General features: G+C 52.1%; 1 protein-coding gene across 5 annotated transcripts in view; it reads left to right on the forward strand.

The window, feature by feature from the left end:
* Positions 1–25300, forward strand: part of Rps6ka1 (ribosomal protein S6 kinase A1) — a 40607-nt gene that overhangs the window by 12124 nt on the left and 3183 nt on the right. For 2 of the 5 annotated variants that reach the window (XM_078025676.1, XM_078025677.1), the window contains exons 3-17: positions 3986–4102; positions 4330–4411; positions 6246–6326; positions 6499–6578; positions 7853–7959; positions 8793–8830; positions 9152–9294; positions 10152–10222; positions 10540–10628; positions 11619–11683; positions 11866–11968; positions 13372–13502; positions 15334–15459; positions 15642–15731; positions 16107–16265. In XM_078025676.1, coding sequence (XP_077881802.1) covers positions 3986–4102; positions 4330–4411; positions 6246–6326; positions 6499–6578; positions 7853–7959; positions 8793–8830; positions 9152–9294; positions 10152–10222; positions 10540–10628; positions 11619–11683; positions 11866–11968; positions 13372–13502; positions 15334–15459; positions 15642–15731; positions 16107–16265 — 1482 coding nt within the window. Of the gene's footprint in view, positions 1–1209; positions 1410–3053; positions 3226–3985; positions 4103–4329; positions 4412–6245; positions 6327–6498; positions 6579–7852; positions 7960–8792; positions 8831–9151; positions 9295–10151; positions 10223–10539; positions 10629–11618; positions 11684–11865; positions 11969–13371; positions 13503–15333; positions 15460–15641; positions 15732–16106; positions 16266–25300 lie in introns of those variants that run through there. The other 3 variants (XM_013364753.4, XM_021734531.3, XM_005317643.4) reach the window with 3 other exon arrangements.

Below are 25300 nucleotides of genomic sequence, written 5' to 3' on the forward strand. Positions count from 1 at the left end.
CACTAGAAAGGGGAGCACCTGGGAGGCCCTGCAGATCGCTGCCAGCGGAGGAAGAACTGCTGGTGTCTGTTAGGGCGGGGACTATCAGGTGGGCTTGACCATAGTAGGGGGAGGCCAAGCATGAAGACCTTACGGACTGGGGATCCGCCTGTGCGCTCTCCCCTTCTCTCCCAGCTGCCCTGTGGGAGGAAGTAAATAAAGAGGAAGTGTGTACAGCGGAGACAAGGCAGAAACCCAGGGGTATGGGCTGGTGGCTGGCCCTTCCTCCGCCACCAGCGGCCTTAGGCCCCCCACACCCTTCAGCAGAGGCAGTGCCGAGACTGCTTCCTTCCTGTGGCCCCTGCTGGTACCCCGTAGCCACAGAAGTGCTTTCCCTGCTTCTGAGGGATGAAGGGAGTCGGAAGCCCTGAATTGGCACTGGCATTAGACCAGGGGACTCTGGGTGTCCAGACTGCCCTGCCTGAGGAAGCAACAGGGCCTCTGAGGGAAGATCTTTCACAAGCCTGTAGGCCATCACCGCAGACTGTTATCGGAGGCCCAGCGAGCATGGGGAAGGGGAAGTCCGCCCGAGGGCGGGGGAGCGTGTTTCTCTGCAGGGGATGGCTGTGGAGAGGGTTTCCGATCATCACTGAGTGTATCTGTCAGTTCCTGTGGGTGTACTGGTGTGAGGATGAGGTGAAGCCACATGGGAAGGGGCTGGGCCCACTCCACCTCCGGCCTCGGAGGCCCACTCCTCCTCGTAGCCCTCTGTGAGGTCCTGGCTGGAGTCTTCTTGCCCATCCCAGGGCCTAGGACTGGCAGGCATCTTCAGGGCACCTGAGCTGGGGCAGGGCCAGGCCTGGTGGTATCTGTTCTGAGGGCTGCTGTTCTGGGTGGCCACAACTGGGCCAAGCCAGTGCCTACACTGTCTGCTGGGCAGTCGGGCCCCAGCCTTTCCAACTGCTGTCCCACGTGCTCTTGGGGGCCTCTAGGTGCATGTTTGGGGGTATTGGGAGCCCACTGTGTCACCACCTGATTGCCTTGTGGCTTCTATCTGTGACCCTGTCACCCCCATTAGGGTCAGAGGAGACAGGGAGGGACATACCCTTGGGCTGTCCCTGGGTTATAAGCTTGGGGTCTGCAGTGTCCTCTCCTCAGCAGAGGCTCCTGACCCATCTGCTGTCCCTCCTCCTTACCAAGGGGGAAGTGAGAAGGAGGGGGGCCAGGGACCCTGCCTTCTGGGCCAAGAACACTAAAAAAAGCAGAAGTAAGAGGAGTAGCGGGGCCCTCTGGCCACTGCTGGAGCCCCACCATGCAGACCCCAGCAGATTTCCCCAGGGTTGAGAGAGACCTGGTCTCCTGTCCCAGGAAGGTGAGCAGAAGGGTGGCCTGCCTCCAGTAGTATCTGTCACCATGTCTTTGAGCAAGGAGTAAGTTTGGGGATGGCTCTGTCCCTTGGGGTTTCCGGGTGGCTGCCTCTGTCCCCAGGGAGTGTTCTCTGTCAGGGACAGCCTGGCAAGATAGAGGCGCAGATCTCAGGGTGGGTGGCCAGGGATTGCTGTGTGGTCTTGGCCCATCTCAGCCCCTCCCTGAGCTAGGCTTTCTGTCTGTCCCAGCAGAAGGTTATGCTCAGGGGCCTGATTAACATGCGGCTTCTTTTTGTGGGGGTGGGGGGGTGGAGGGGTTGTTACACCAACTCCTTTGTCCATCAGATACAGTCTGCCAAAGATAGGGTTAAGTCTGAGGGTCAAGACCTGGAGCAGGAAGTCTCAGACTGGCCCTAGGTCTGAAGGTGAGAGTGGGCAGGGAGCAGATCTGACCGACTTACCTGCCCACCCTTTGCTGGTACTGGAGGCTGTGGACCCCACGCCAGGCAGGAGCTAGAGGAGGGCTGGGTCCATGCTGGCTCTGCCACTGCTTTGCTCTGAGCCTGAGAGTTACTCTCCTCTGGGCCTCAACTTCATGTTCCTGATAAAAGGGGTATTGGGATCTTTGGATGGGAGTCAAAGCTATCAGATTCTACTCAGGAGATGGCCCTCTTGGCCACTACCTCAGTCATGGGTCTCTCTCAGGCCCTGGAATGTGAGGAAACAAACTAGGGTGGACTGGTTTGTGGACTCGGTGGCAGAGCGCTTGCCTAGCATGTGTGAGGCACCACATATGAATAAATAAAATGTAGGTCCATCAACAACTAAAAAAAAAAAACCTAGGGAAATGGAATACCTCAGAGATTGTCTGACACAGATGCTAGGCTGTTTTCCTGAGTGCTGGGCCCTGTAGGTTGTGTCCTCTCATTCCTTTCCCCACCCCCAGGCACACCATCAAGAACCCACAACTCTGCCCTTAATCCTTTGGGGATCCTGCCTTGCTGCCTGCCTGAGTGTGCCCTGGGTATCTGTCAGTCTGTGTGGGCCTCATGATGGATGCTTCTCTGCTGTGCAGCCTGTGTGTGTGTGAGTTCCTGTCTCTGTTTTCTGTGTGATAAGTGCCTCTTCAGTTGGGTCCATGCCACATGTCGGGTGCCTGTTGGGTTTGTGTTCCCTTCTGTCTTTTGGGTCTGTGTCCCCATTTGCCTCTGCATGTTGGATGCTAGTCTCTCCACCTCTGTCTGTTAGATGTGAGTTCCTCTTGCCTCTACCTGATAGGTACATGACTCCCTCCTGTCTCTGCCTGTTGGTGTGTGTCCTCACACATCGCTGCCTGCTGAGCCTGTGCGCCTTCCTGCCCCTGCTTGTTGGATGCCAGTCTTTATCTGTCTCCACCTGTTGGGTGTCTCTTTATCTGCCTGCACACGTTAGGTGTCTGACTGTGCCTGTTGGGTACCTTTTGCTTCAGCAGCTGGGTTGGCATGGGGCTTTTCCTTTGTGGGCATTCAGGGAATATCAAAGAGGGCCAGAGGGCAGCCCTCAGGCACTGGGGAGAGGGGAAGAGAGGGAACTTGGGGAGGGTGGAGGCCCAGGGCTGGGAAACCACAGGCCCCAAATGATTGGCTGCCTTGGCCGGCCCAGCCCCTGCGCCCTCATCCTGCACATCCGCCTTGGGGCCGACCACCTCTACAGCAGCCCTGGAGGCTGCTTGTCCCTGCCATGGTGCTGTGGCCCTACTGGGCGGATGGAGCAGGATCCCAAGCCGCCCCGATTGCGGCTCTGGGCCCTGCTCCCCTGGCTGCCCAGGAAGCAGCGGCCCAGGATCGGCCAGACCTCTCTGCCTGCCCATGGCCCTGGCTCTGGTCCCCAGCGGGACTTGGTAAGTGTGTCCGGATATCTAGTCCTGGCCTGGTGGTGGCCCTTGGAACAGGTGCCCAGGCAGCTGGTTTGGCTTAAGCTGCTTTGGGCTCCAGCCTGCCTAGACTTGCTTCTTGGGGAATTGTTGAGGCTCTTTGGAGCTTCAGGGCAAGACCAGATGATAGAACAGAGGACCTGATGAGGGGGGGTGTTCGGGCAAGTAAGGCGTAGGTTCTCTGGCCTAACTCCCACCTGCCCCACACAGGCATTTACTGGGTTGAGGGGGATATCTGGATGACTCTGGGTCTCTGTGTGTCTTAGCCCTATCCATTCAACCAGAGGATCCCCTCATCTCAGGAACAGAGGCCCAGCTCTGCCTCCCCATTATGAGAACAAGCCCCACTTCCTATTGTGGCAAAACCAAAACAGCAGGGGGAGGGGAGCCCCACAGGGCAGACCTGGGGCAGGTCCCTTCACCTCAGCCTGAGTCAGGTTGGCTTGGTCTGGCCTGGCTTGGCCTGGCCTGGCCAGCCTGGCTGGGCCTGGGCACCTTTTTCAGCCTAAGCAGGCCAGAACATCAGGAGTGATAGGAGCAGTGACTCTCCTGGGCTTGCACCACCTGGTGGTTTGACCTGCCCAACCTTGAACCCTGTTGATATTGATGATCCTGAGGCTCCCTGACCAGGGGTGGCCTGTTGGATCTGATGAATTCTGGGGGAAATGACTTGGCTGGGGATATACCCTGTGCTACTGCTGGTCTACCCACTCTCTCCCTCCATCAGGATGAGGGCGTCCTCAAGGAGATCTCCATCACACACCACGTTAAGGCTGGCTCCGAGAAGGCCGATCCATCCCATTTTGAGCTCCTCAAGGTTCTGGGCCAGGGATCTTTTGGCAAAGTGAGTCATGAGCCCATGTCTGGGAGGGCAGCATTGGTTACATCAGAGGTGGGGGTCAGGGTCACCTTGGGGTCCAGAGGCTCTGAGGGCAAGTGTGAAAGGTCACCTGGGTACCCAGGAAAAGGTCAGTGTGGGACCCAGAGAAGCAAGAGGATAGCATAGGACGGAGCTGGTGGCTTCAGCCCCCTTCCAGCTTCTCCCTGGCTTTTCCTCCTCTGCCCTCTCAGGTCTTCCTAGTGCGCAAGGTCACCCGGCCGGACAGTGGGCACCTGTATGCCATGAAGGTGCTAAAGAAGGCAACATTGAAAGGTGAGAGGGTCTCATGGGGCTTGGGTGGGATGAGGGAGGCAGCTCCGTCTTCAGGAGCACCCAGCACGAAGGTGGAGAAACAGGCCTACTCTCAGCCGCCCCTGCCCTCAGGCCCCCCTCCCAAGCCAAGTGAAGGCGGCGGGCTGAAGGCTCATGTCTAGAGTGGTATTTGGTTGAATGCAGCCTGCTTGTGGCAGGGTGGGGGGCATATCCCCCAGAATTCATCAATATCAAGTTGCTCAGGCACAGGTGCTTGGGTAGCAGAGGTGCTTCGTGATGTTGGAAGAGTCTCTGGCTCTCAGCTCAGGGTGGGGACCGGGGACAACTGGGCCCATAAGAGGGTGAATCAAAGAAGCCATGGAGGTAGGTGGCAGAAAGGCGTGGAAGGGAGCCCCAAGCCAAAGTCTAGAATTCCGAGGTTTCAAGTGGTTTGAGGACAGCTGGAAGAGGATGCGGGGCGGCTGTCACTGATTAGTGTGGCAGCCAGTGTGGCGACTGCAGGGTGGAGTCCAAGCCTAGCCCTGGCTGGGGGGTGTGGCGAGGAGAAAAGGAGTGACAGCTAAGGTTGTTATCGGCGTGTGGCTCTTGAAGGGCTGCCTGTGGGGGAAACTCCTCATTTTCCCACAGTACAGGGCTGTGACCTGTGTGTGGCAATGGTCAAAGCTGGAGCCTGAAGGTCGGGGGGGTGCAGCCTCACAGAGGGCAGGTTGAGTGCTGGGGGGACACCTAAGGAGTAGCCATGTGAGACGTGCCTGGAGGGATGAGTTAGGAGTTTTCCAGATCCCAGTGACAGAGGATGGGCACTCCAGGAAGGAGGGACCGTTTACCTGAGATGGTTTGGAAATGTAAGGTATGTTTGGTAAACTGTGGCTGCAATAGTTAACCTCAGAGGCACGGACCCTGCTGTGTCAAAGCGAATAAAGGCCTGTGCGTGGCTTATGTCCGCAATCCCAGCAGCTCAAGAGGCTGAGGCAAGAGGATCGCAAGTTCAAAGCCAGCCTCAGCAAAATATTTTGAGGCTCTGTCTCAAAATATTTTAAAAAGGGTTAGGGAGATGGTTCAGTGGTTAAGTGCTCTTTGATACAATCCCTGGTCCTGAAAAAAAAGGAAAAGAAAAGCATGTGGCTAGGGGCAGTGGCATGTGTCTTAATCCCAGCAACTCAGGTTCAAGGCCAACCTCAGCAAATTTAACAAGGCCCTCAGCAACTTAAAGACACCCTGTCTCGAAAATGTAAAAAATAAATAAAAAGGTCTGGAGATGTGACTTCTAGGACCAAAAAAAAAAAAAAAAAAAGAAAAGAAAAGAAAAGAAAAAGGAAAAAAATGTGGAGAAGCCCCACTCAGAGCAACCAATCAGAATTTTTCAGGATTTTAGACCCAGAAAATCTACCCCTCTAGCTAGCTCCCTAGGTTACCAAATCTCAACACCCCAGACTAGAATTTGGGAATTTTGATGGCAGATGGAGAGGGGCCTGGTAAAGGAGTGTTGCGGGGAGGTACAGAGGCAAAGTCTGGAGACCTCAGAAAATAGGACAGACAGGGGCACAAGTTGCTCGGTGGCCCTCAACCGAGCATGGTGGGAGGCCAGAGAACTGGTGGGGTGCCGTGGCCTAGCCCTGGGCATTGCCATGAGGAATGGGGGGGCAGAAAGCCAGCCGAGGAGCAGAGCAGCCTGGGAAGGAAGAAGGAAATCAAGATCGAGTGTCCCCAGAGCCCTAGGTGAGGGACCGTGGGAACTCAGGCCTGGAGGAACAAGTGGAAAAGAGCCCTTAGTTGGAACCGAGAGAGTGGCTCGGTGTGTAGACTCTTAGTGACTCCTTTCTCCTCTGGCCAGTGCGTGACCGTGTTCGGACCAAGATGGAGAGAGACATCCTGGCTGATGTAAACCACCCATTTGTGGTGAAACTGCACTATGGTGAGACTGCACACCCTGCCTGATCTCCCACCCCAGCACTGGCCCGTGCCTGTGGTCTGCTGCATTCTCCTGTACCTTGTCCCACCTCCCTCCTGGCAGACCACGGGAGCCAGGGCCCAAGGGGCAGGTCACAAGGCCCAGCTCACCACCATGGCCTTTCCCCTCTTCCCAGCCTTCCAGACCGAGGGCAAGCTCTATCTCATTCTGGACTTCCTGCGTGGTGGGGACCTCTTCACACGGCTCTCAAAAGAGGTGAGCTGATGTCCTGCTGACAGCCCCAGGATAGATCCGGGGGCATGACCAGGCCTCCCGTCTCAGGGCCTTGTGAAAAACACGTCCAACGTGGCCCTGGGCCTGGAACTTCGCAGGCCTACCCAGCGGCCCCTAGCAGGAGATGTCACCTGTCCTGGCATAGAGGTCATACTTGGCAAAGCTGCTGAGAGTTTCTCCCAAGATGGGCTGGGGATGCATAGGCCCTGGATTTGATGCCACCCTGTTTTGGGGGGTGAGTGTACCTCCCACCTCTCCAACTCCATTCTTTCAGGGCTGTGCTGGCCAAGGTCATGAGCATGGGAGAAGCTCAGCTTCACCCAAAAAGCTAGAGACATTAGCATTCTTGTCCCACATGTTATCCAAAGGGATTTGGAATGGATGCAAAAGAATCTGAGCCAAATAAAAAAATGAGACCATTAATGCAATTCAGCCTTTAAAGAAAACTGAACTTTTAATTAATGAATGAATTAATTTTTAATTTAAATTTTATTTTATTTTTTGTACTTGAGATTGAACCCACCTGAGCTGCATCCCTGCTTTTTATTTTGAGACAAGGGCCTCGCTAAGTTGCTGAGGCTGGCTTCCAACGTGTGATCCCTCCTGCTTGAGCCTCCCAAGTGGCTGGGATTACAGGCGTGTGCCACCATGCCTAGCTAAACTTCATTTTTAAAATATAATTTTAATGTTTGAGTAGGTAATACATGATTCAAAAGAAAACTATTCATTGAGAAGTCCTCCTCCTAACCCAGTCCCTTCCACCCCTCCATAGATGAACACTTCTGTTGGTTTCCTGTTTAACCTTCCCATGTTCCTTTTACAAACAAACCAGATACACTATCTGAACCCTCACCTCCCACCTTCTTATGTAAAAAGCGCCATTCTGAGTACACAGTTCTGTACCTGTCCTTTTCCGAGACAGTCTACCTCGGCAATTGCTCCCCATCGGATCACAGAGAAACTCGTGCTCTAGGTGGCGGCTGCACAGGCTCCATTATGCAGGGGAAAGGCAGTTTGTTCCAGGCTCCTGGACATGTGGGCTGTTTCCAGCCTTTGGCTGATTCCAAACAATGCTACAATGAGTGACTTGTATATTAGTATTTCATACTTCAAACCCCTTTAGAGAGAGAAAGGTCTGTGGTACTGGGCTGTGTCCCCAGGGTGGACCCTTGGGACCAGGAAGCTGCTGACCACTCAGCATCCCTATTCCTGAGGAGGAAGCGGTTCCAGCTGCAGCTCCTGCCTGCCTGTTGCAGGTCATGTTCACAGAGGAGGATGTGAAGTTTTACCTGGCCGAGCTGGCTCTGGGCCTGGACCACCTGCACAGCCTGGGCATCATTTACAGAGACCTCAAGCCTGAGAAGTGAGTGAAGTCCCCCCCTGCCCTGCCCTGCCCTGCCCTGCCCTGCCCTGCCCTGCAGAAACAGTCTCCAGGCCTCTTCTAGAACAGGGCCACGCCTACGGGGTAGATGTGGTTCTCCCAGCAACTTCCCCCTCTCTGGGGCTATCTGAAGGGGGAAGGGACAGCAGCAGGCTCATGTTAGGGGCTGTCTAATCACCAGTGCTGCTGTGAACGAGGCAGGTACACACATCCCCACCCCACTTTTTTGTTAATCCAGTGTAATTAAGAGCATTCCTTATTGGGACCATTTTTAGAATTTCCCTTAATACCTAAATACAGTACCTTCCAACGATAACTTGGGATCCAGAGGCATGTGATGGGGTAGACTGGGATCTGGCTTTAGCATTAGGCACACCTCAAGTTGGGCATGGTGGTACACAACTATAGTCCCCGCCACTCGGCAGGCAGGAAGGAGGTTCACTTGAGCCCAGGAGTTTGAGGCCAGCCTAGACAACATAGTGAGAGTCCATCTCAAAAACAGCTAGGCACACCTGAATTCAAATCCTATCTCCATCACTTACCAGCTCTGTGACTGTGGAGAGTCACTTAACTTTCCTGAGCCTTAGTTTCCCCATTAGCAAAAGGGGACCGTAATAGAACCTGCTGCACCCAGTTCTTGCAGGGATTGATGGAGGAGGTCAGCAGCACACCTGCCTGGCACTGCCACAACCCAATCCAACACTCATTCATCAGATAGATCTGGGCAAGCCAAAGACCCACTGCCTTGTGGTGTCACCAGAACCCACACAGTTACTGGCCTCTGGTAGACCCTGACTCCCAGGTCTCTATTGCAGCATTCTTCTGGATGAGGAGGGCCACATCAAACTCACTGGTGAGTGGTGGGCTGTGGCCCTCTCAGGCCTCTGGACTTGCGTAGAAAGAATTCCCGATAGGTCCCAGCTGAGGGCCAGGGAGGGAGTGCCAACTATTTGGAAGGGGTCAAACCCCAGGCCCCAAACTTGGAACGCCTCAAGATGAAATCCTGGCTCGTCATGGGATTAGAGAGGTCACCTAACCTCTCTGGGCCTTCGCTTTCTCATGAGTGTGACGGGGCGATGCCCTCATGCTTCTGGGCAGGGGAGTTGAGTGTGCAGAGTGTGGCAGGAGGAAGGCAGAGGCCCTAAAGGGTTGTCCTATGCCCTCCTTGCTGCAGACTTCGGCCTGAGCAAGGAGGCTATTGACCACGAGAAGAAGGCCTACTCCTTCTGTGGGACGGTAGAGTACATGGCCCCCGAGGTCGTCAACCGCCAGGGCCACACTCACAGTGCAGATTGGTGGTCTTACGGAGTGTTGATGGTGAGTACCTAGGCAGGGGTAAAAGATCCAGCCCAGAGCCGCGTGTGGTGGCACACACCTATAATCTCAGTGGCTCAGGAGGCTGAGGCAGGAGGATCATGAGTTCAAAGCCAGCCTCTGCAATGGCGAGGCACTTAGCAACTCAGTGAGACCCTGTCTCTAAAATAAAAAATACAAAATAAGGCTGGGGATACAGCTCAGTAGTTGAGTGCCCCTGAGTTCAATCCCCGGTACAAAAAAAAAAAAAGATCCAGTCTAGGATGGGTTCAGTTTCCCCCTATACAGTGAGGGGCTTGGTCACCTCCAAGGTTCTCCCCTGTCCGCTCACAGCCAAGCTGGCCTCATCTGACATGCTGCCACGGTTTCCTTTCTTGGATGGATGGATGCCAGGCTGGACCCCCCATGGGGCACCCCTGACCTGGCTCTGGGTCTCTTGGTCTCAGGCCCCTAGCGTTGTGGTTCCCAGTGGTCTAGGTTGGCAGAGGGAAAAGGGAAGGGGCAGTCTTTGCTGCATCTGGGCTCAGAGGTCCAACAGACCAGCAAGAATCCTGGGACGGAGCCAGGTGCAGTACACACCTGTAATCCCAGCTACTCCTAGCTGAGGCAAGAGACTCACAAGTTAAAGGCCAGCCTGGGAAACTGAGTGAGACCCGGTCTCAAAATTTTAAATACATAAATAAAAAGGGCTGGAGATATAGCTCAGTGGTAGAGGGCTTGTCTGGCATATGCAAGGCTCTGGGTTCGGTCCCCAGCGCAGCAAACAAAGCCTCCTAGGCTAGAGTATGGTGGTCTGGGCAGGAGGAGGCCAGCTGGTGTATGAGATGGGTGGAGCCTAAATGGACCTTTATCCTCTGCAGTTTGAGATGCTGACGGGCTCCCTGCCCTTCCAGGGAAAGGACCGGAAGGAAACCATGACCCTGATTTTGAAGTAAGCTCCAGCCCTGCCCTGGTACTGGAAGGGCTCCCCAAGTTCCACCCCATTTGGGGGGCCAGAGGATTACCCTGTCCCTACCTCTGAGGCCCTCATTTATGGGACCCTCCTGGGTTAAACATTACACTTTCCACAGCCCCCTTTCCGTGCACCAGGGCCCGTGGGGGGGATCCTTGAAGTCTTTGGCAGGTGAGTTAGTGGTTGGCTTGTCTAGACTAAGTTGGGAATGAGACCTGGACAGATAGGGGGAGGGGAGGGGAGCTGGGGCTTCTGGGGCGAGGCTCAGCCCTGATGAGACCTGGGGGCTGTTTCAGGGCAAAGCTAGGCATGCCCCAGTTTCTGAGCACGGAAGCCCAGAGCCTGCTGCGGGCCCTATTCAAGCGGAATCCTGCCAACCGACTCGGTAAGCAACCCCAGCTCAGGGGAGGGCATGGGGTGGTAGGGAGCAGGGAGCAGCTGCAGCCTAGGCCACAGGGACACATCTGGGGCTGAAAGGGGCCCCTTGTCCTTTGTGTGGGCAGACAATGCCCCTGGCCACCCTGCCTTCTGGCTCCATGTGTGGTGTTGGAGGGGGTGACCTGTGTGTAGGGGGAGGCAGGAACTGAGTCATTCCCACCCCCTCTGAGGACAAGGACAGGGCCCCCACACAGATTCTCCGCCAAGGCTGCTGGCCCAAGAGAAGGCACGTGAGTTCAGGAGCAAGACGCTCGGTCCTCATCCCAGCTGCATCTGTCCCCGCTGCTGACACACAGTGGGGCCTCCATAAATATTTGTGGAGTGAATGAGTGCCATTTATGAGTTATGTGACCCAGACAGGTGACTTCACCTCTCTGAGCCCCAGATTCCTTGTCTTAGTGGAGATGGTGTCCCAGGCCAGCTAGCAGGGCCCTGTGGGTGAAAGACGTCTGTGCCTGGTGGGGGTGAGTGTTCACTGTACTTAGGGTTCCTCACTCCTGGGATCACTTGGACCACGACCTAGTTTGTGAGGTCCAGTCCAGGTCAGGTCCCTGGGGTCTCATGGTTGAAAGTGACAAGAGGTTAAGAAGAGCAGAGATAGAACCTGTGTCAGGAGGGGTCAAGGGCCCTCAGGAGGTCTCAGGATAAATCCAGCTTCTGTCCTGACTGGGTGGTCTGGGAAGAGTTGCCTAATCTCTCTGGACCTTCCTCTTCAATAAGTACTCTGGAGCTTGATCATCAGAAGCTCCAGAAAGATCGAGATGCTAAATGGGCCTCAGGCCTCGGGGCATTGGCTGGGTGCATCTGGCAGGGTGAGCGCCTCCTCCTCGCTGCTTCAGCAGCTGCTGGTCCCAGAGCCCTGTGCAGCTGCTTGGCAGGCAGGGGCTGTCTGGGTTTGCGCCATCCAGGGGTAGACCCTTTATTTGGGCTCTTTCAGGCTCCGGCCCGGATGGGGCAGAGGAAATCAAGCGGCATGTCTTCTACTCCACCATCGACTGGAATGTGAGTGTGTCGGGGTGGGAGGTGGGGGCTCTGCCAATGAGGGCCTCAGGAATGGAGGAAAGGGTGGTGAAGGCATGCTCCTGGGTTGAGGGCTGGCCTCCCCAGGGCAAGCCGTTATGCCACTGTCTGCTGGGCCCACGTGGAGGCACCATGGTGACCAGAGCACCCACCCGACCTTGCAGAAGCTATACCGTCGTGAGATCAAGCCACCCTTCAAGCCAGCTGTGGCGCAACCTGACGACACCTTCTACTTTGACACTGAGTTCACATCCCGCACACCCAAGGGTGCGTCCCTTGACTGGTTTGTCAGCCTGGGGCTGGTACAGGAGGGAAGCAGGGAATGGGGCGCCCTGGGGCATGGGGGTGGTTAGGATCTCTGGGAGGCCTGGCTATGTGGGTAGACAGGCCATGAGTGTCTGCCTCTGTGGGACTGTGACTCTGTCCCTGTCTCACGCCCCCCTGTCTCTCCCACTCTGGGGCTCTGTGGGCCTCTTTGTGTTTGGGTGAGAGAGCAAGTTGTGTGGGTGGCCAAGGCACAATAGAAAAAGCAGGACCCCTGCCCCAGGTGCCTTCCCGCCCACTGGGAGGACTCAACCCATCAGGCCTGCGCGCACGTCAGGGATAAGGAATCTGACCCAGCAAAGCCGTGGTGGAGACAGTCTGGCAGAGCAGAGGTGACAGCACCCACAGGCCAGGGCCAAGCGTGGGCATCAGCTTTGGCTGTCCTGACTGCCGGACCTCAGTGTACTCGTCAGGAACATGGGCTCAGCCCCAGCCCTACTCATTCCCAAGAGTCACTGCAGGAAGCCAGAGGGGAGACTTTGGGAGGGGGCTGGTAAATTCTTGGCCAGATTTCAGCAGTGGACAGAGGGGAGGGTATGAGTTCTGAGATGCCGCCTAGAGGGGCATGTTTGAGCAAAGGGGGTGCTTTTCTACTCTGGCCTGCACACTGCTGGTGACAGGGAGCTCAGCACGTCTCCGGGTGATCCACTTCATCTTTATTCACTTGTTTGACAAATCCATACCAGGTGCCTGCCATGTGCCAGCCATGGGGAATGGTGGTGAACGAGACCCACCCCGCCTGCCTCATGGAGCTCAGGCCATTTTTAGAAGGGAGGTTCATAGGAGAAGGGGCCGGAGGAGCAGCGACAGCCAGGGAGGCCGTGGGAGCTGAGCCTTAGAGGGCGGATGCTCCCTGACAAGGAGCATCTGGTCAGAGGGACTGGCACGTGCGGGGGCACAGAGACCCTTTTAAGGGTCTGGAGACCCAGCATGGCAGTCAGCAGAATGGGGAGACAGGAGGCCAAGATCACCAGGGTCTCAACTGCCACACTGAGGAGTTGGGGGCAGCAGGGACATGTGAAGGGTGCAGGCCAGCTTGTGTTGGAGCCCTCCCTCTGGCTGCCATCCAGAAGATGGACCCAAAGGGGCGGACTTGAGGCCGGGAGGCCGGGGAAGAGGCACTCAGGATCCTTGGCCTGGGCTTGGCGTGGGCTGGAGGCTGAATGAGAGAGTCTTATGTCTCCCATGCAATGGGACTGGCTGCTCTACACACGTGTGAACAGATGGGCTGAGGCCTGGAGTGGCTAGCTGCTGTGACCGGCAGGACCTCCATGGTCTCCCTGTGCTTGGCTGCTCCAGGGTCGTGGGTACCTCCTTAGGCTCATATGCTCCTTCCACCCCTACAGATTCCCCAGGCATCCCCCCGAGTGCTGGTGCCCACCAGCTGTTCCGTGGCTTCAGCTTCGTGGCCACTGGCCTCATGGAGGACGATGGCAAACCTCGGGCCACACAGGCCCCCCTGCACTCAGTGGTACAGGTGAGGGAGGCTGGGGACTGCCGCTCAGTTGTCCTTTTCCACCCAGAAGACACAAGGCAGAACAACTAAGGGCACAGCTGTGGAGCTGCACAACCCTGGGTCAAGTCCCAGTGCCCCTGGGTGAGCCAGAGGCCTGCAAGCGCCTTGATCTTCTTCCCCATTCGTAAAACAGGGCTGATAAAGCCGCCTCACACAGTGGCTCTCATCACTGGATGGAAACATGAATGTATAAATTTCCTGGCACAGACCAGGGTCAGGGCAAATGCCAGGGATGCCCAGGGTAGAGTTGGGGAGTGGTTGTTGAGGCCCTAGTTGATTGGGTGGCAGGGAACTTGCGTGTCCACATTTATCCCTTGTTTGTATGTTACACTGCTTCATGGGAATTTTAGATTTGAGAGACAAGAATGTAGACTCTGGCCAGGAGCCGTGGTGCATGCCTGTAATCCCAGTGGCTCAGGGGGCTGAGGCAGGAGGATCTCAAGTTCAAAGCCAGCCTCAGCAATGGTGAGGTGCTAAGCAACTCAGTGAGACCTTGTCTCTAAATAAAATACAAAATAGGCCCTGGGATGTGGCTCAGTGGTCGAGTGCCCCTGAGTTCAATCCCAGTACCCTCTCCAAAAAAAAGAATGTAGACTCTGGTTGGGGGCACAGTGGCATACACCTGTAATCTCAGCTACTGGGTAGGCAGAGGCAGGAGGATCACAAGTTTAAGGTCAGCCTGACAATTTAGCAAGACCCTCTCAAAATTAAAAGGGCAGGACTGGGGTTGTGGATCAGTGGTAGAGTGCTTGCCTAGCACATGTGAGGCCATGGGTTCAATCCTCAGCACCACATAAAAATAAATAAGGGGCTGAGGTTGTGGCTCAGCAGTAAAATGTTTGCCTAGCATCTGTGAGGCCCTGGGTTCTATCGTCAGCATCGCATATAAATAAATAAATAAAACAAAATATCTATTTACAACTAAAAAAAATATAATTATAAATAAATATTAAAAAAATAAATTAAAAGGGCTGGGGATATAGCTCAGTTGTAGAGCACCCAGTTCAATCCCCAGTACCAAAAAAAAAAAAAAAAGGAAATGCCAACTCCAGATCTCATTGCCTGGGTCCAGAGCCTCCAAGGTAAAGGGACTTTGGCTGAGACACTTGTCTTTCCAGACCTCAGTTTCCCATCTGTAAATGGAGGTAATGCTAGAGTTGCTGTGAGGATTTACCTGAGCTAATATGAGTAAAGTCAAGATGACTGTAATTTATGATCCAAACTGGGACATCTTTGTCCAAGACAAATATTAAACCAGACTGGATATGAGAGCAACAGGTGACACATGGCCACCTGATGATCATGCTTGGAACAGTGCCCGGCACACAGCACACGCGGGACACTGTGTGAGCATTTACTATTGTTAATGTCTCAGAACCTGAGACACCCCATGCCGAGGGCTGTGACACCCTGAAACAGGAGGCTACCTCCCCAAAGCTACAGAAAGTGGCAGAGCTGGAATCCGGCTCAGCACTTCTGCACCCCCGTGGGCTTTCCCAGGCTTCTCAGAACCACGCACCGCTCAGTATGTGTCCTGACTCTTGCCCACCCTTCCACCACCCTCTGACTGTAGACCACCGTGGGCCAGCAAGGAGGCAGTGAGTGTGTCCACTGTATAGAGTAGAAAACTGAGGCCCAAGGAGGGGCAGGTCCTTCCAAGGTCCCACAGCCAGCATTGCCCCAGGCTCCTGGCTCTTCCCTTACTCCATCTCCATGCAGGAAGGCCTTGGTACTGGGGTGACCCCTGGCACTGTGGAGCCAGGGATTAGCCTCATCTCTTGGTCTCTTGCAGCAACTCCATGGGAAGAACCTGGTTTTCAGTGATGGCTATGTGGTAAAGGAGACGATTGGTGTGGGCTCCTACTCCGTGTGTAAGCGCTGTGTTCACAAGGCCACCAACATGGAGTATGCTGTCAAGGTGGGCCTCCTGACCACGTCCTGGCCAAGGCTGCTGGGCTGGGGGTGAGGCCAATGTAGGTGTGGTCCTTTGGCGGGGAAGGTTAGTGCCTGAAGCTCTGGATGTTGAAGGAGAGCCCCCAGGGCAGGGAGATACCTTGGAGTCTGTCCCCCTGAGATGCCATTTGTTCCCCCTTTCTTCAGGTCATCGATAAGAGCAAGCGGGACCCCTCAGAAGAGATTGAGATTCTCCTGCGGTACGGGCAGCACCCCAACATCATCACCCTGAAAGACGTGAGTGGAGGGCCTCGAGGCTGGGCCGGGGCCTGGCATCCTTGACGCTAGGATTTGTCTGTGGGAGGTCATGCCTTGGTTTCTCACCCTCCTCCCAGGACACAGAGAGGGGGCAGGGGCACTCTGGGTCCCTCTGGTCTGGAGACATCCCAAGTGTCCTCCTTGAGACTCGGACATTCTCTTGAGAGCTTCTCTGCTCTTCAGGGACCAGGGCCAGCACCACCTCGTCCAGGAGGACAGGGTCCGGATGGGTGAGGGTCTGGCCAGGGCAGAACACTGCCGGAGGCTCGTGTCATGCTTCCCTGCTGGGTGCTGGTGACTGAGCCCTCAGGCCTGGCACTGGGGACAGGGGCCTGATGGCGAGATCTTTGGCAGGTGTATGATGATGGCAAACACGTGTACCTGGTGACCGAGCTGATGCGGGGTGGGGAGCTGCTGGACAAGATACTAAGGCAGAAGTTCTTCTCAGAGCGGGAGGCCAGCTTCGTCCTGCACACCATCAGCAAGACTGTGGAGTATCTGCACTCACAGGGGGTGAGTGTGGACTTGGGGAGGGGCAGAGAGTGCCAAAGGTCATGCCATCCATCCAGCGGAAGAACCATGGTCTGGCCCAGGAGTGCCAGTCTCCACCCAGCCAGACAGACAGAGGGGATGAGGGACAGGTGTGTAGGTGAGTGGATGGATGTTAAGAGAGACAGAAGCCGAACTGCAGAAAGGAACAGTTTGTTCAGTGCCAGTTGTTATGCCAAGGCTTAACGTAGGGTCTCCCTATATTATCTCAATTCACACCCCTGAGTTTGTTGTAGTTATTGGCCTGACTTTACAGGTAAGATGACAAGTGTGAGGTCATTTGCCCAAGACCCCACAGTCAGAGAAGAGTGGAGCCAGGATGTCAGGCTGAGGAGTGGGGGTGGAAGCCGCGGGGAAGAGTGGACTTTGAGTTGGGAAGCTGCAGGGTCCCTGTAGGGAGGTGCAAGCCTTCCAAGGGGTGAATTTGGCTGCGGACCAGTTGCTAAGACAGGAAATGGATGCAGGAGGAAATGCTGCTGGAAGCAGTGGGCGGAAGAGGTGTAGGGCCAGAGAGCAGAACGTGGCCTTTATTGCTGCACAAAGCAAGTAAACACTACGTGGCTCTGGGCCAAGGCGCAGAGCGGAAGGTAGAGAAGTTCTGTATGACTGTGAGTTTCTCTTTGGATGAGGTGATGTTCTGAGGTACTTCTAATCAGTCTGTGAGGATTAGGAATGTAGGCTCTGAGCTGAATGAGATGGTGCACACCTGGAATCCAAGTGACTCGGGAGACTGAGGCAGGAGGATTGCAAGTTAGAGGCCAGCTTCAGTGACTTAGTCTCAAAAAAATGTCTATATAAAGGGCTAGGGATATAGCCCAGAGGTAAAGTGCCCCTGGGTTCAATCCCTGGCACCAAGCAGGGAAAAAAAAGAATGTAACCTCTGAAATCCAATTGACTGTGCTGTGGTCATGGCTTCTCATCCTACCTGCGCATGCAGTTGGGAGAGCCATCCGGCCTCTCTGAGCCTTGGGTCTTCTGCAGACTTGTGGTAGCTGCCTTATCATGGGGTGGTTGTGGGGTGAAGCGAAGTACTTTTCTTGAAAGTGCGGCTTCCCACTCTCAGGGCTGGCTAGCGGTAACTGCCACATGTAAGCAGGGAGGCAGGACCCCAACACATGCGCAGGACTAAGAAGAAGAATGTAACCACCCGAGTGCTCGACACCCAAATTCAAGAATTGTCAAAACCAGCCCAGTGGAGCACGCCTGCCAGCACTCGGGAGGCTGAGGCTGGGGGATCGCTGGAGTCCAGGAGTTCAAGACCAGCCTGGGCAACTAGCCCTAGTACTGACATTGGCCACTTCTTTCTTTTCATCTCTCCCTCCCTCCCTTTCTCTTTTTCAGTGCAGGGCCTTGTACATTTTAGGCAAATTTCTACCCCTGAGCCACCTCCCAGTCCTCCTTTGTTTCTTTTTCGTTGCTGCTGAAGTATTTTTCTCAACTTTTTTGAGAAGAAAGATCAAATTTATAGAAAAGGTCAAAGAATAATATAATGAAATTCATTGGGGCTGGAGATGTGGCTCAAGCGGTAGCGCGCTCGCCTGGCATGCGTGCGGCCCGGGTTCGATCCTCAGCACCACATACCAACAAAGATGTTGTGTCCACCCATACTAAAAAATAAATATTAAAAAATTTCTCTCTCTCTCTCACTCTCTTAAAAAAAAAATTCATTTTCCTCTAGACTTAATATATCTTTTTTAAAAAATTTTTTTATAGTTGTAAATGGACAAAATGCCTTTATTTGCTTAGGTTTTTGTTTTTTTCTTTTTACATGGTGCTGAGGGTCGAACCCATTGCCTCTACCACTGAGCAGCAAGTGCTCTACCACTGAGCCACAACCTTTAATTTATTTTTATTTATGTTTTTGTACCTGGGGTTAAACCTAAGGGCGCTTAACCACTGAGCCACGTCCTCAGCCCACCTTTTTCTTTAATTTTTTTTTTAAGTTGTAGGTGGACACAATGCCTTTATTTAATTTATTTATTTTTATGTGGTGCTGAGGATCAAACCCAGTGCCTCACATCTCCTAAGCAAGCACTCTACCACTGAGCTACAGCCCCGGCTCCCCCAGCCCCTTTTTTATATTTTATTTAGAGACAGGGTCTCACTAAGTTGCTAAAACTGGCTTTGAACTTGCAATCCTCCTACCTCAGCTTCCCTTAATATATATATTTTGGAAAATGCATTTGAAAGGAAGTTACAGGCATTTTGACACTTGACCTACAAAGGCTTATAAAGTCTTGCTTTTGCTTGGTACTGGACATTGAACCCAGGGATACTGTACCACTGAGTTAAACCTCCAGCCCTATAACTAAAGTCTTTTAAAGCATGTTTTAGACTTCACATCATCTTAGTCATATATCTGTAATTTTTTATACCTTTATTTAATTTATTTATTTTTATGTGGTGCTGAGAATTAAACTCAGTTAGGCAAGTGCTCTACCACTGAGCCACAACCCCAGCCCATATATCTGTAATTTTAAAAACAGTAGACATTGGGGCTGGGGACGTGGCTCAAGCGGTAGCGCACTCGGCTGGCATGCATGCGGCCCGGGTTCGATCCTCAGCACCACATACCGACAAAGATGTTGTGTCTGCCAAATACTAAAAAATAAACATTAAAAAAAAATTAAAAAAAAAAAAAACAGTGGACATTATTTTTCAACCAACTAACAAAATTAGCTGTGAGTTGTTTTCACATAAATTCACAAAAACATTTTCCCTCCTGTCCTTTCAAAAATGTCTTTTCATGATTGGGTATTATAATTGAAATCCTGATCTCTTTTTATGATTAGATATCATTGAAATCATAATCCCTGCAAAGTCCACACATTTATTTCATTTAGTTGTTCTATCCAAATCTTCTTATTTTTAAAAAATATTTATATTTTAATTTTAGGTGGACATAGTATCTTATTTCACATTTATGTGGTGCTGAAGATCGAACCCAGTGCTTCATGCATTCTAGGCGAGCATTCCACCGCTAAGCCACAACCCCATCCCAAAATTAAAGCACAGGGATTTTTTTTTTTTTTTTTTTTTTTTTTTTTGTGGTGCTGGGGATTGAACCCAGGGCCTTGTGCGTGCAAGTCTTCTTTTTAAACTGAAGTAAAATCTGCATGAGGTAGATGTTCTGTGAACAATTTGATGAGTTTTGTTAAATGTGTACACCCATGTCACCTGCATAGTAAAAACTCCCTTTTGTAAGCCACTTAACTTGCTGAAGAGATCAGTTTGTTCTGTAGAATGTCCCACATTCTGAATAAGTCTTTTACTTCCTGGTGGCATTATTTATGTTATTTCTCTATTGCTCATGTTTCCTGTAAACTGCAAGTTCCTCTAAAACCGTTTTTTTTTTTTTTTTTTTTTAATTGCTGGGGATTGAACCCAGGACTGTGTCACACATGCTGGTCCAGTGCTCTACCACTGAGCCACCACACCCCCAGCCCTTTTGAATTTTATTTTGAGACAGAGTCTTGCTAAGTTCCCCAGGTTGACCTCAAACTTGGGATCTTCATGCCTCGGCCTCCTGAGTTTCTGGAATTAACAGCCCTGCACCACCATACGCAGCTTGCTCCAGAATCTTATTTAGATGTAGCTTCAAATTTTGGTGGGATGGGAGAAGTTCAGAAAGCCGGGATCTGGGATCCCAGAGAATCATGTAGAATACTTAACTATTATGAATCATTGACCTTCAAGGAATTCCAACTGTGTTTATCTTGGCCAGATCATGTCTGTAGAGGACTAAGGAAAAGTCTAGAAAAGGGAGCTATTGTGACCATGTTCAATCATTGGCACCTATTTCCATACATTGAAGGGGTGGGGGGTAGGAATCGTGACATCATTGCAGGTGCACAGGGAAGGCTGTTCCTCCATTCAGGCCTAGAGTCCAGATGCCACAGGACCTGAGTTGTGTTCAAGTGTTTATCCAAAACAAAAGAATCATATGTCCCATTGGCAGCTGTACACTAGCTTCTCTTGTGCACAACCAAATATCTGCAGTTACCTAATAATACGTTGGCCATTCTGCTACAAAACAATAATAACAGGATAGGGCAAAACAAAACAAAACAAAATCAGTAGGAGGCCACTCCATGAGGTGCAAGTGCTTTGAGCACATGACCCCGTGTTGCCCCCCCATTATTCACGCCAGGTGATAACAGGCCTATCTCCTCATTGTAGCGAGCCTCATGTAATGGCTTCCTCCTTTCAGGGTTTTTGAATCAATTATTTCACTAGGGTGTACAAAAATGGCGCTGTCTGACTAAGTGTGATTGATTAGCAGGAACTCTTTTATAAAAAGGAACTTTACCTCATACTCAAAGCTTCAGTTTGGTGACCACATGTGCTTTTAATGGTCCTGTTTGAAGTGGCTTTGGTCTCTGAAATGGCCAATGCAAACAGACTAATGATCAAACGTGTGAGATCAAAGAGTGAGTGTGTTTCCTTTTCCTGTTTTGTTGTCAAGTGAGTACTAGTTAAAGTTACCTCCAAGAGGGTTTAGGAGACAAAGCCACGGCAGTGAGTTACCAGTGGGTTGCCCGAAGCTCAGAGCAAGGAAGAGCTTTCTAGAGCAGGAGATGCCTCCAAAGGGAGTCCCTTCCACAAGGCAGGTTCCAAGTTTGAGGAACCACCTGAAGGAAATTGTATCTTTCCCAAAACCAGGAGTTGACTTTGGGAAACTGCGATGTGTCTGGCCCTCTCCAAATACCAGAGACAACTGATGAGGAAATGGGCAGCTGTTCTTTATTTTATGTGTTTATTTTTATGCGGTGCTGAGCATCGAAACCAGTGTCTCACCCATGCTAGGCAAGTGCTCTGCCACTGAGCTACAGCCCCAGCCCCTGGGCAGCTGTTCTTATTGAAGTATTTGGAGGGCATTCTCTGGGTTGATTTGGCATCTGGAGTAGCTGTGGTCTATAGGATGGGAATCCAACAGAAACTGAGGGATGGGAAAAGGTGACTGGGCTCCAGATCTCTGGGATCCCTATGTGTGTGTGGCGGGGGTCACTGGAGATTGAACTCAGGGGTGCTTGACCAGTAAGCCACATCCCCAGTCCTTCTTTTTGTTTATGAGACAGGGTTGTGCTAAGTTGCCTAGGCTGACCTTGAACTTGCAATCCTCCTGCCTCAGCCTCCGGAGTTGCTGGGATTGCAGGTGTGTGCTACTGTGCCCAGCAATGTTTTCCATCTTTTAAGTAGTCATTCTGATAGGTGTAGATGGTATCTCATTATGGCTCTAACTGACATTTCTCTGATGGCTAGTGAAGTTGACGCTTCTTCACATGCATAATGCCATTTGAATGCCTTCTTTCCTGAAATGGCTGTTCCCATCTTCTGTCCATGTTTTTAAATTGGATTGTCTGCTCCTTTTGTGTTATTTTATAGCCATTCTTTGTTTAATGTGTAAAGCCTATTAAAGTTCAGACTACTAGGCATGGTGGCACATGCGTGTAATCCTAGGAGCTCATGAGGCTGAGGCAGGAGGATGGCAAGTGCAAAGCCAGCTTTAGCAATTCAGAGAGCCCCTAAAGCAACTTAGTGAGACCCTGCCTCACAATAAAAAATAAAAATTGCTGGGGTTGTGGCTCAGTGGTTAAGCACCCCAAGGCTTAATCTTCAGTACAAAAGAGAGAGAGAGAGAGAGAGAAAAGAAAAAAAAATGTCCCCAGACTCCATCTTGTCTGTTTCCATAAGGTCCCCATCATGCCAGGAACAGCCTTTGAGATGCAGATTCAATAGAGCCAACACCAGGCTTTGGCTGTGTCTTTTTGTTGTTTTGGTTTTTTTTTTTTTTTTTTTTTTTTAGTTATAGATGGACATAATATCTTTATTTTGTTTACTTATTTTTATGTGGTGCTGAGGATTGAACCCAGTGCCTGACATGTGCAAGGCAGGCACTCTGCCACTGAGCCACAACCTCAGCCCCCTGGCTCTGTCTTTAACCAGATGATTCACACAGAACAATTTGTCACCAGTGCCCAAATGCACATCTGCTGGGGATGCTGATGGTGATAAAGGTGCTGTGGCTTTCGGGCACAGTGGCACACACCTGTAATCTTTTTGACTCAGGAGGCTGAGGCAGTAGGATTCCAAGTTTGAGGCTAGCCTTGGCAACTTAGTAAGACCCTATCCCAAAATTAAACTTTAAAAGGGCTGGGAAGGTAGCTCAGTGGTGGACTGTCCCTGGGGCTGCTCTTGGCAGTTCACGCCACTTGCCACATTCTATAGGCCAGGCAAGGTTCTGAGCACTTTGCATATTAAACTCACTTTTTTTTTTTTTTTTTTTAAGATAGAGTGAGAGAGAGGGAGAGAGAGAGAGATTTTTTTTTTTAATATTTATTTTTTAGTTTTTGGCCGACACAACATCTTTGTTTGTATGTGGTGCTGAGGATCGAACCCAGCCCCGCGCGCGCCGCATGCCAGGCGAGCACCTTACCGCTTGAGCCACATCCCCAGCCCTTAAACTCACTTAATTGTTACAAAAAAGGAACTGGTGAAGAATGTGTCATCGTGATCTTTATTTTACAAGTGAGAGGATTGAGGTTTAAATAACTTGCCTGAAGCCTTACAGCTAATCTGAAGTCTGGGCTCTGAACTCATGCACAAGATTGGATGCTCTGGACAGCATGTCTTCTGATTTTGTTTTGTTTTGTTTTCCGTGCTAAGGATCAAACCCAGGGCCTCATACTTGCTAGGCAGATGCTCTACTACTGAGCCACATCTCTAGCCCTTACCCAGGGATTTGATTACTGTTATCATCACCATTTTACAGTTGAGAAAAGTGAGGGCTAGAGAGGTGGACCACACAGCTATGGAGGGCAAATCCAAGACTCACACTCCAGCCTGCCTGACTCCTTGTGACTACCAGAGGTCATGGCCCGTTGACCTGTGGTTGCATTTAACCTATAAAAATATTTCGTTTGGCCTGCACGATATGGGATGACTTTTGTTTGGGGTTGGTTTGGTAAGGTGTAGTGATTTGGCTGCTTTTAAAAAACCAGGCCCGAGTTGCTCTGCGGTGACTATCGACTGGCACCAAGAGCAGTTGCCCCTTTAGACTGGTTGGTGTGGTTCCCACTCAGCCTGGCCTCCCTCACAGTCACCCAGCCTGCTGTGACTTCCTGTGCCGTGAGATGGGAGACCGCATCATCTTCCCACTCCCCACCTGAGGGTCGGGTCGCAGAACCACCTGCAGGGCTTTTCCAAGCTGCCCCCCTGCCTCCGTGTTCTTGTCTTACTGCCATGATGAGGCCTGGTGGAGTTTGTCGTTTCTCTGTGTTGTTGGGGCGGGATAAGATCACAAACACCCATGTTCCTGTTTCCCAAAAGTGTTATCTGTGCTGTGTTCAATAGACCGTGGAATTACAGTCAGACCTGGGTTTGCCTCTTACTCTACAAGCAAGGCCATTCTCATACAGAGCCTCAGTTCCCTCCTCTGTAAAATGGAGCCAATCATTACCAAGGTGTGATGGATAGCCCCAGTGAGATCATGATGAGGAACCCTCTTAAACCAGGAATATCACCTGTACAGGTGTCCCCAGCATCCCTGGCCTCTCAAGCATGGCTGGGCACTTTGGGGAAGACAGTCTGCATTCTCTGGGGGCCTGCACATGTGACCATGTTGGAAGGAGAAAGTCCAAGGGCTTCCTCCAGTTCTTGGATGCAACTCACAGAGTATCACCGGGGCCAGTGTCTGTGTGGCCCTTTTCCTCTGGAGGCCGGCTGTGCTGGGCCACACCTGTTCTCCATCTGCCCTTCCCATGGACACCTGCCGGAGTGCTTGGGGTTCAATTGGAACAATGAAGCCAACCAGTCTGCAGGACTCAACTGATGTCACCTGCAAGGTGACTGCATGTTTCAGAGGTGTGATTCCTTCATTCATTGCACAGAGCTCACTTAGCACTTGCTCTGTGCTGGTCCCTGGCTGGGTGCTGCAAGGTGATTAGGCACTCCACAGGCAGGCATGGTTAGGACTACTGTGGACGGAGCCCGCGTGGCCTGAGCTCAGAGTGCCTGAGAGAATGCGGTGTGTGATGAGGCCAGGGCAGACTGAGCCTCCCAGGGCAGGCTAGGGACGTGGGCTTTATCTTGCCGGTACTAGGGAGCCATTGAATGGCTTTGTTTTTTGGTATTGGGAATTGAACCCAGAGGCCCTTAACCATGGAGCCAGATCCCCAGTTCGTTTATTTATTTATTTATTTTTAAATTTTGAGACAGGGTCTTGCTAACTTGCTTGGGGCCTCTCTAAATTGCTGAGGCTGGCTTTGAACTTGCCTTCCTCCTGCCTCAGCCTCCTGAGTCACTGGGATTACAGTGCACCACCACACCAGGCCCATTGAAGGTTTTGACATTCCCCAGGGAGTTCCATTAGCTCGTGGGAGGAGGAGCAGGAGGGTGAGAACATGATGTCTAGCATTTGGAATAGGCTGAGTTTGAGACTATGGAACATCCAGCAGTGGCCTTCTGGTAGGAAACTGGATCTGTGAGCCTGGACTCAGGAAAGTTCTGGGCCAGGGCTAGAGATCTGAGGATTATAATTAAGTGGTAGAGGTTTGGCTATGAATACAACCATGCAGAGGGGGAGGAGCATGCCGAGTGGGGTGTTCGGGTCCCCTTGGGTTACAGAGGAGCACATGGGATCCAGGGGAAAGTCATTTGCTTATGGCCTCAGGGTAAGTGCTGTCCCGCCATTCCTTCAACAGAGACCCATCGAGTACCTGCCCTGTACCAGGAGCTAGTGTGAGTGCTGGGCTCAGTAGTGAGAGCTAAATGCTCAGGAAGCTACATTCCAGTGAGCAGACTCAGAAAACAAATGAAATATTATGTCCCATGGTGTTAAATGCTACTGTGTGACAAAAGCAGAGCAGAGTAAGAAGGCTCAGGAATACTGGGTGGCCGGGGGCTGTTGTGTGGGGATGTTCAGGGGAAACCTTACTGATCTAAGGTGGCAGGAATTCAACCTGCCCAACACTGAGCTCCGGAGTTCTCTCAAATCCGCT

This window comes from Ictidomys tridecemlineatus, chromosome 11 (assembly GCF_052094955.1).
Source record: "Ictidomys tridecemlineatus isolate mIctTri1 chromosome 11, mIctTri1.hap1, whole genome shotgun sequence".
Lineage (NCBI taxonomy): Eukaryota > Metazoa > Chordata > Mammalia > Rodentia > Sciuridae > Ictidomys > Ictidomys tridecemlineatus.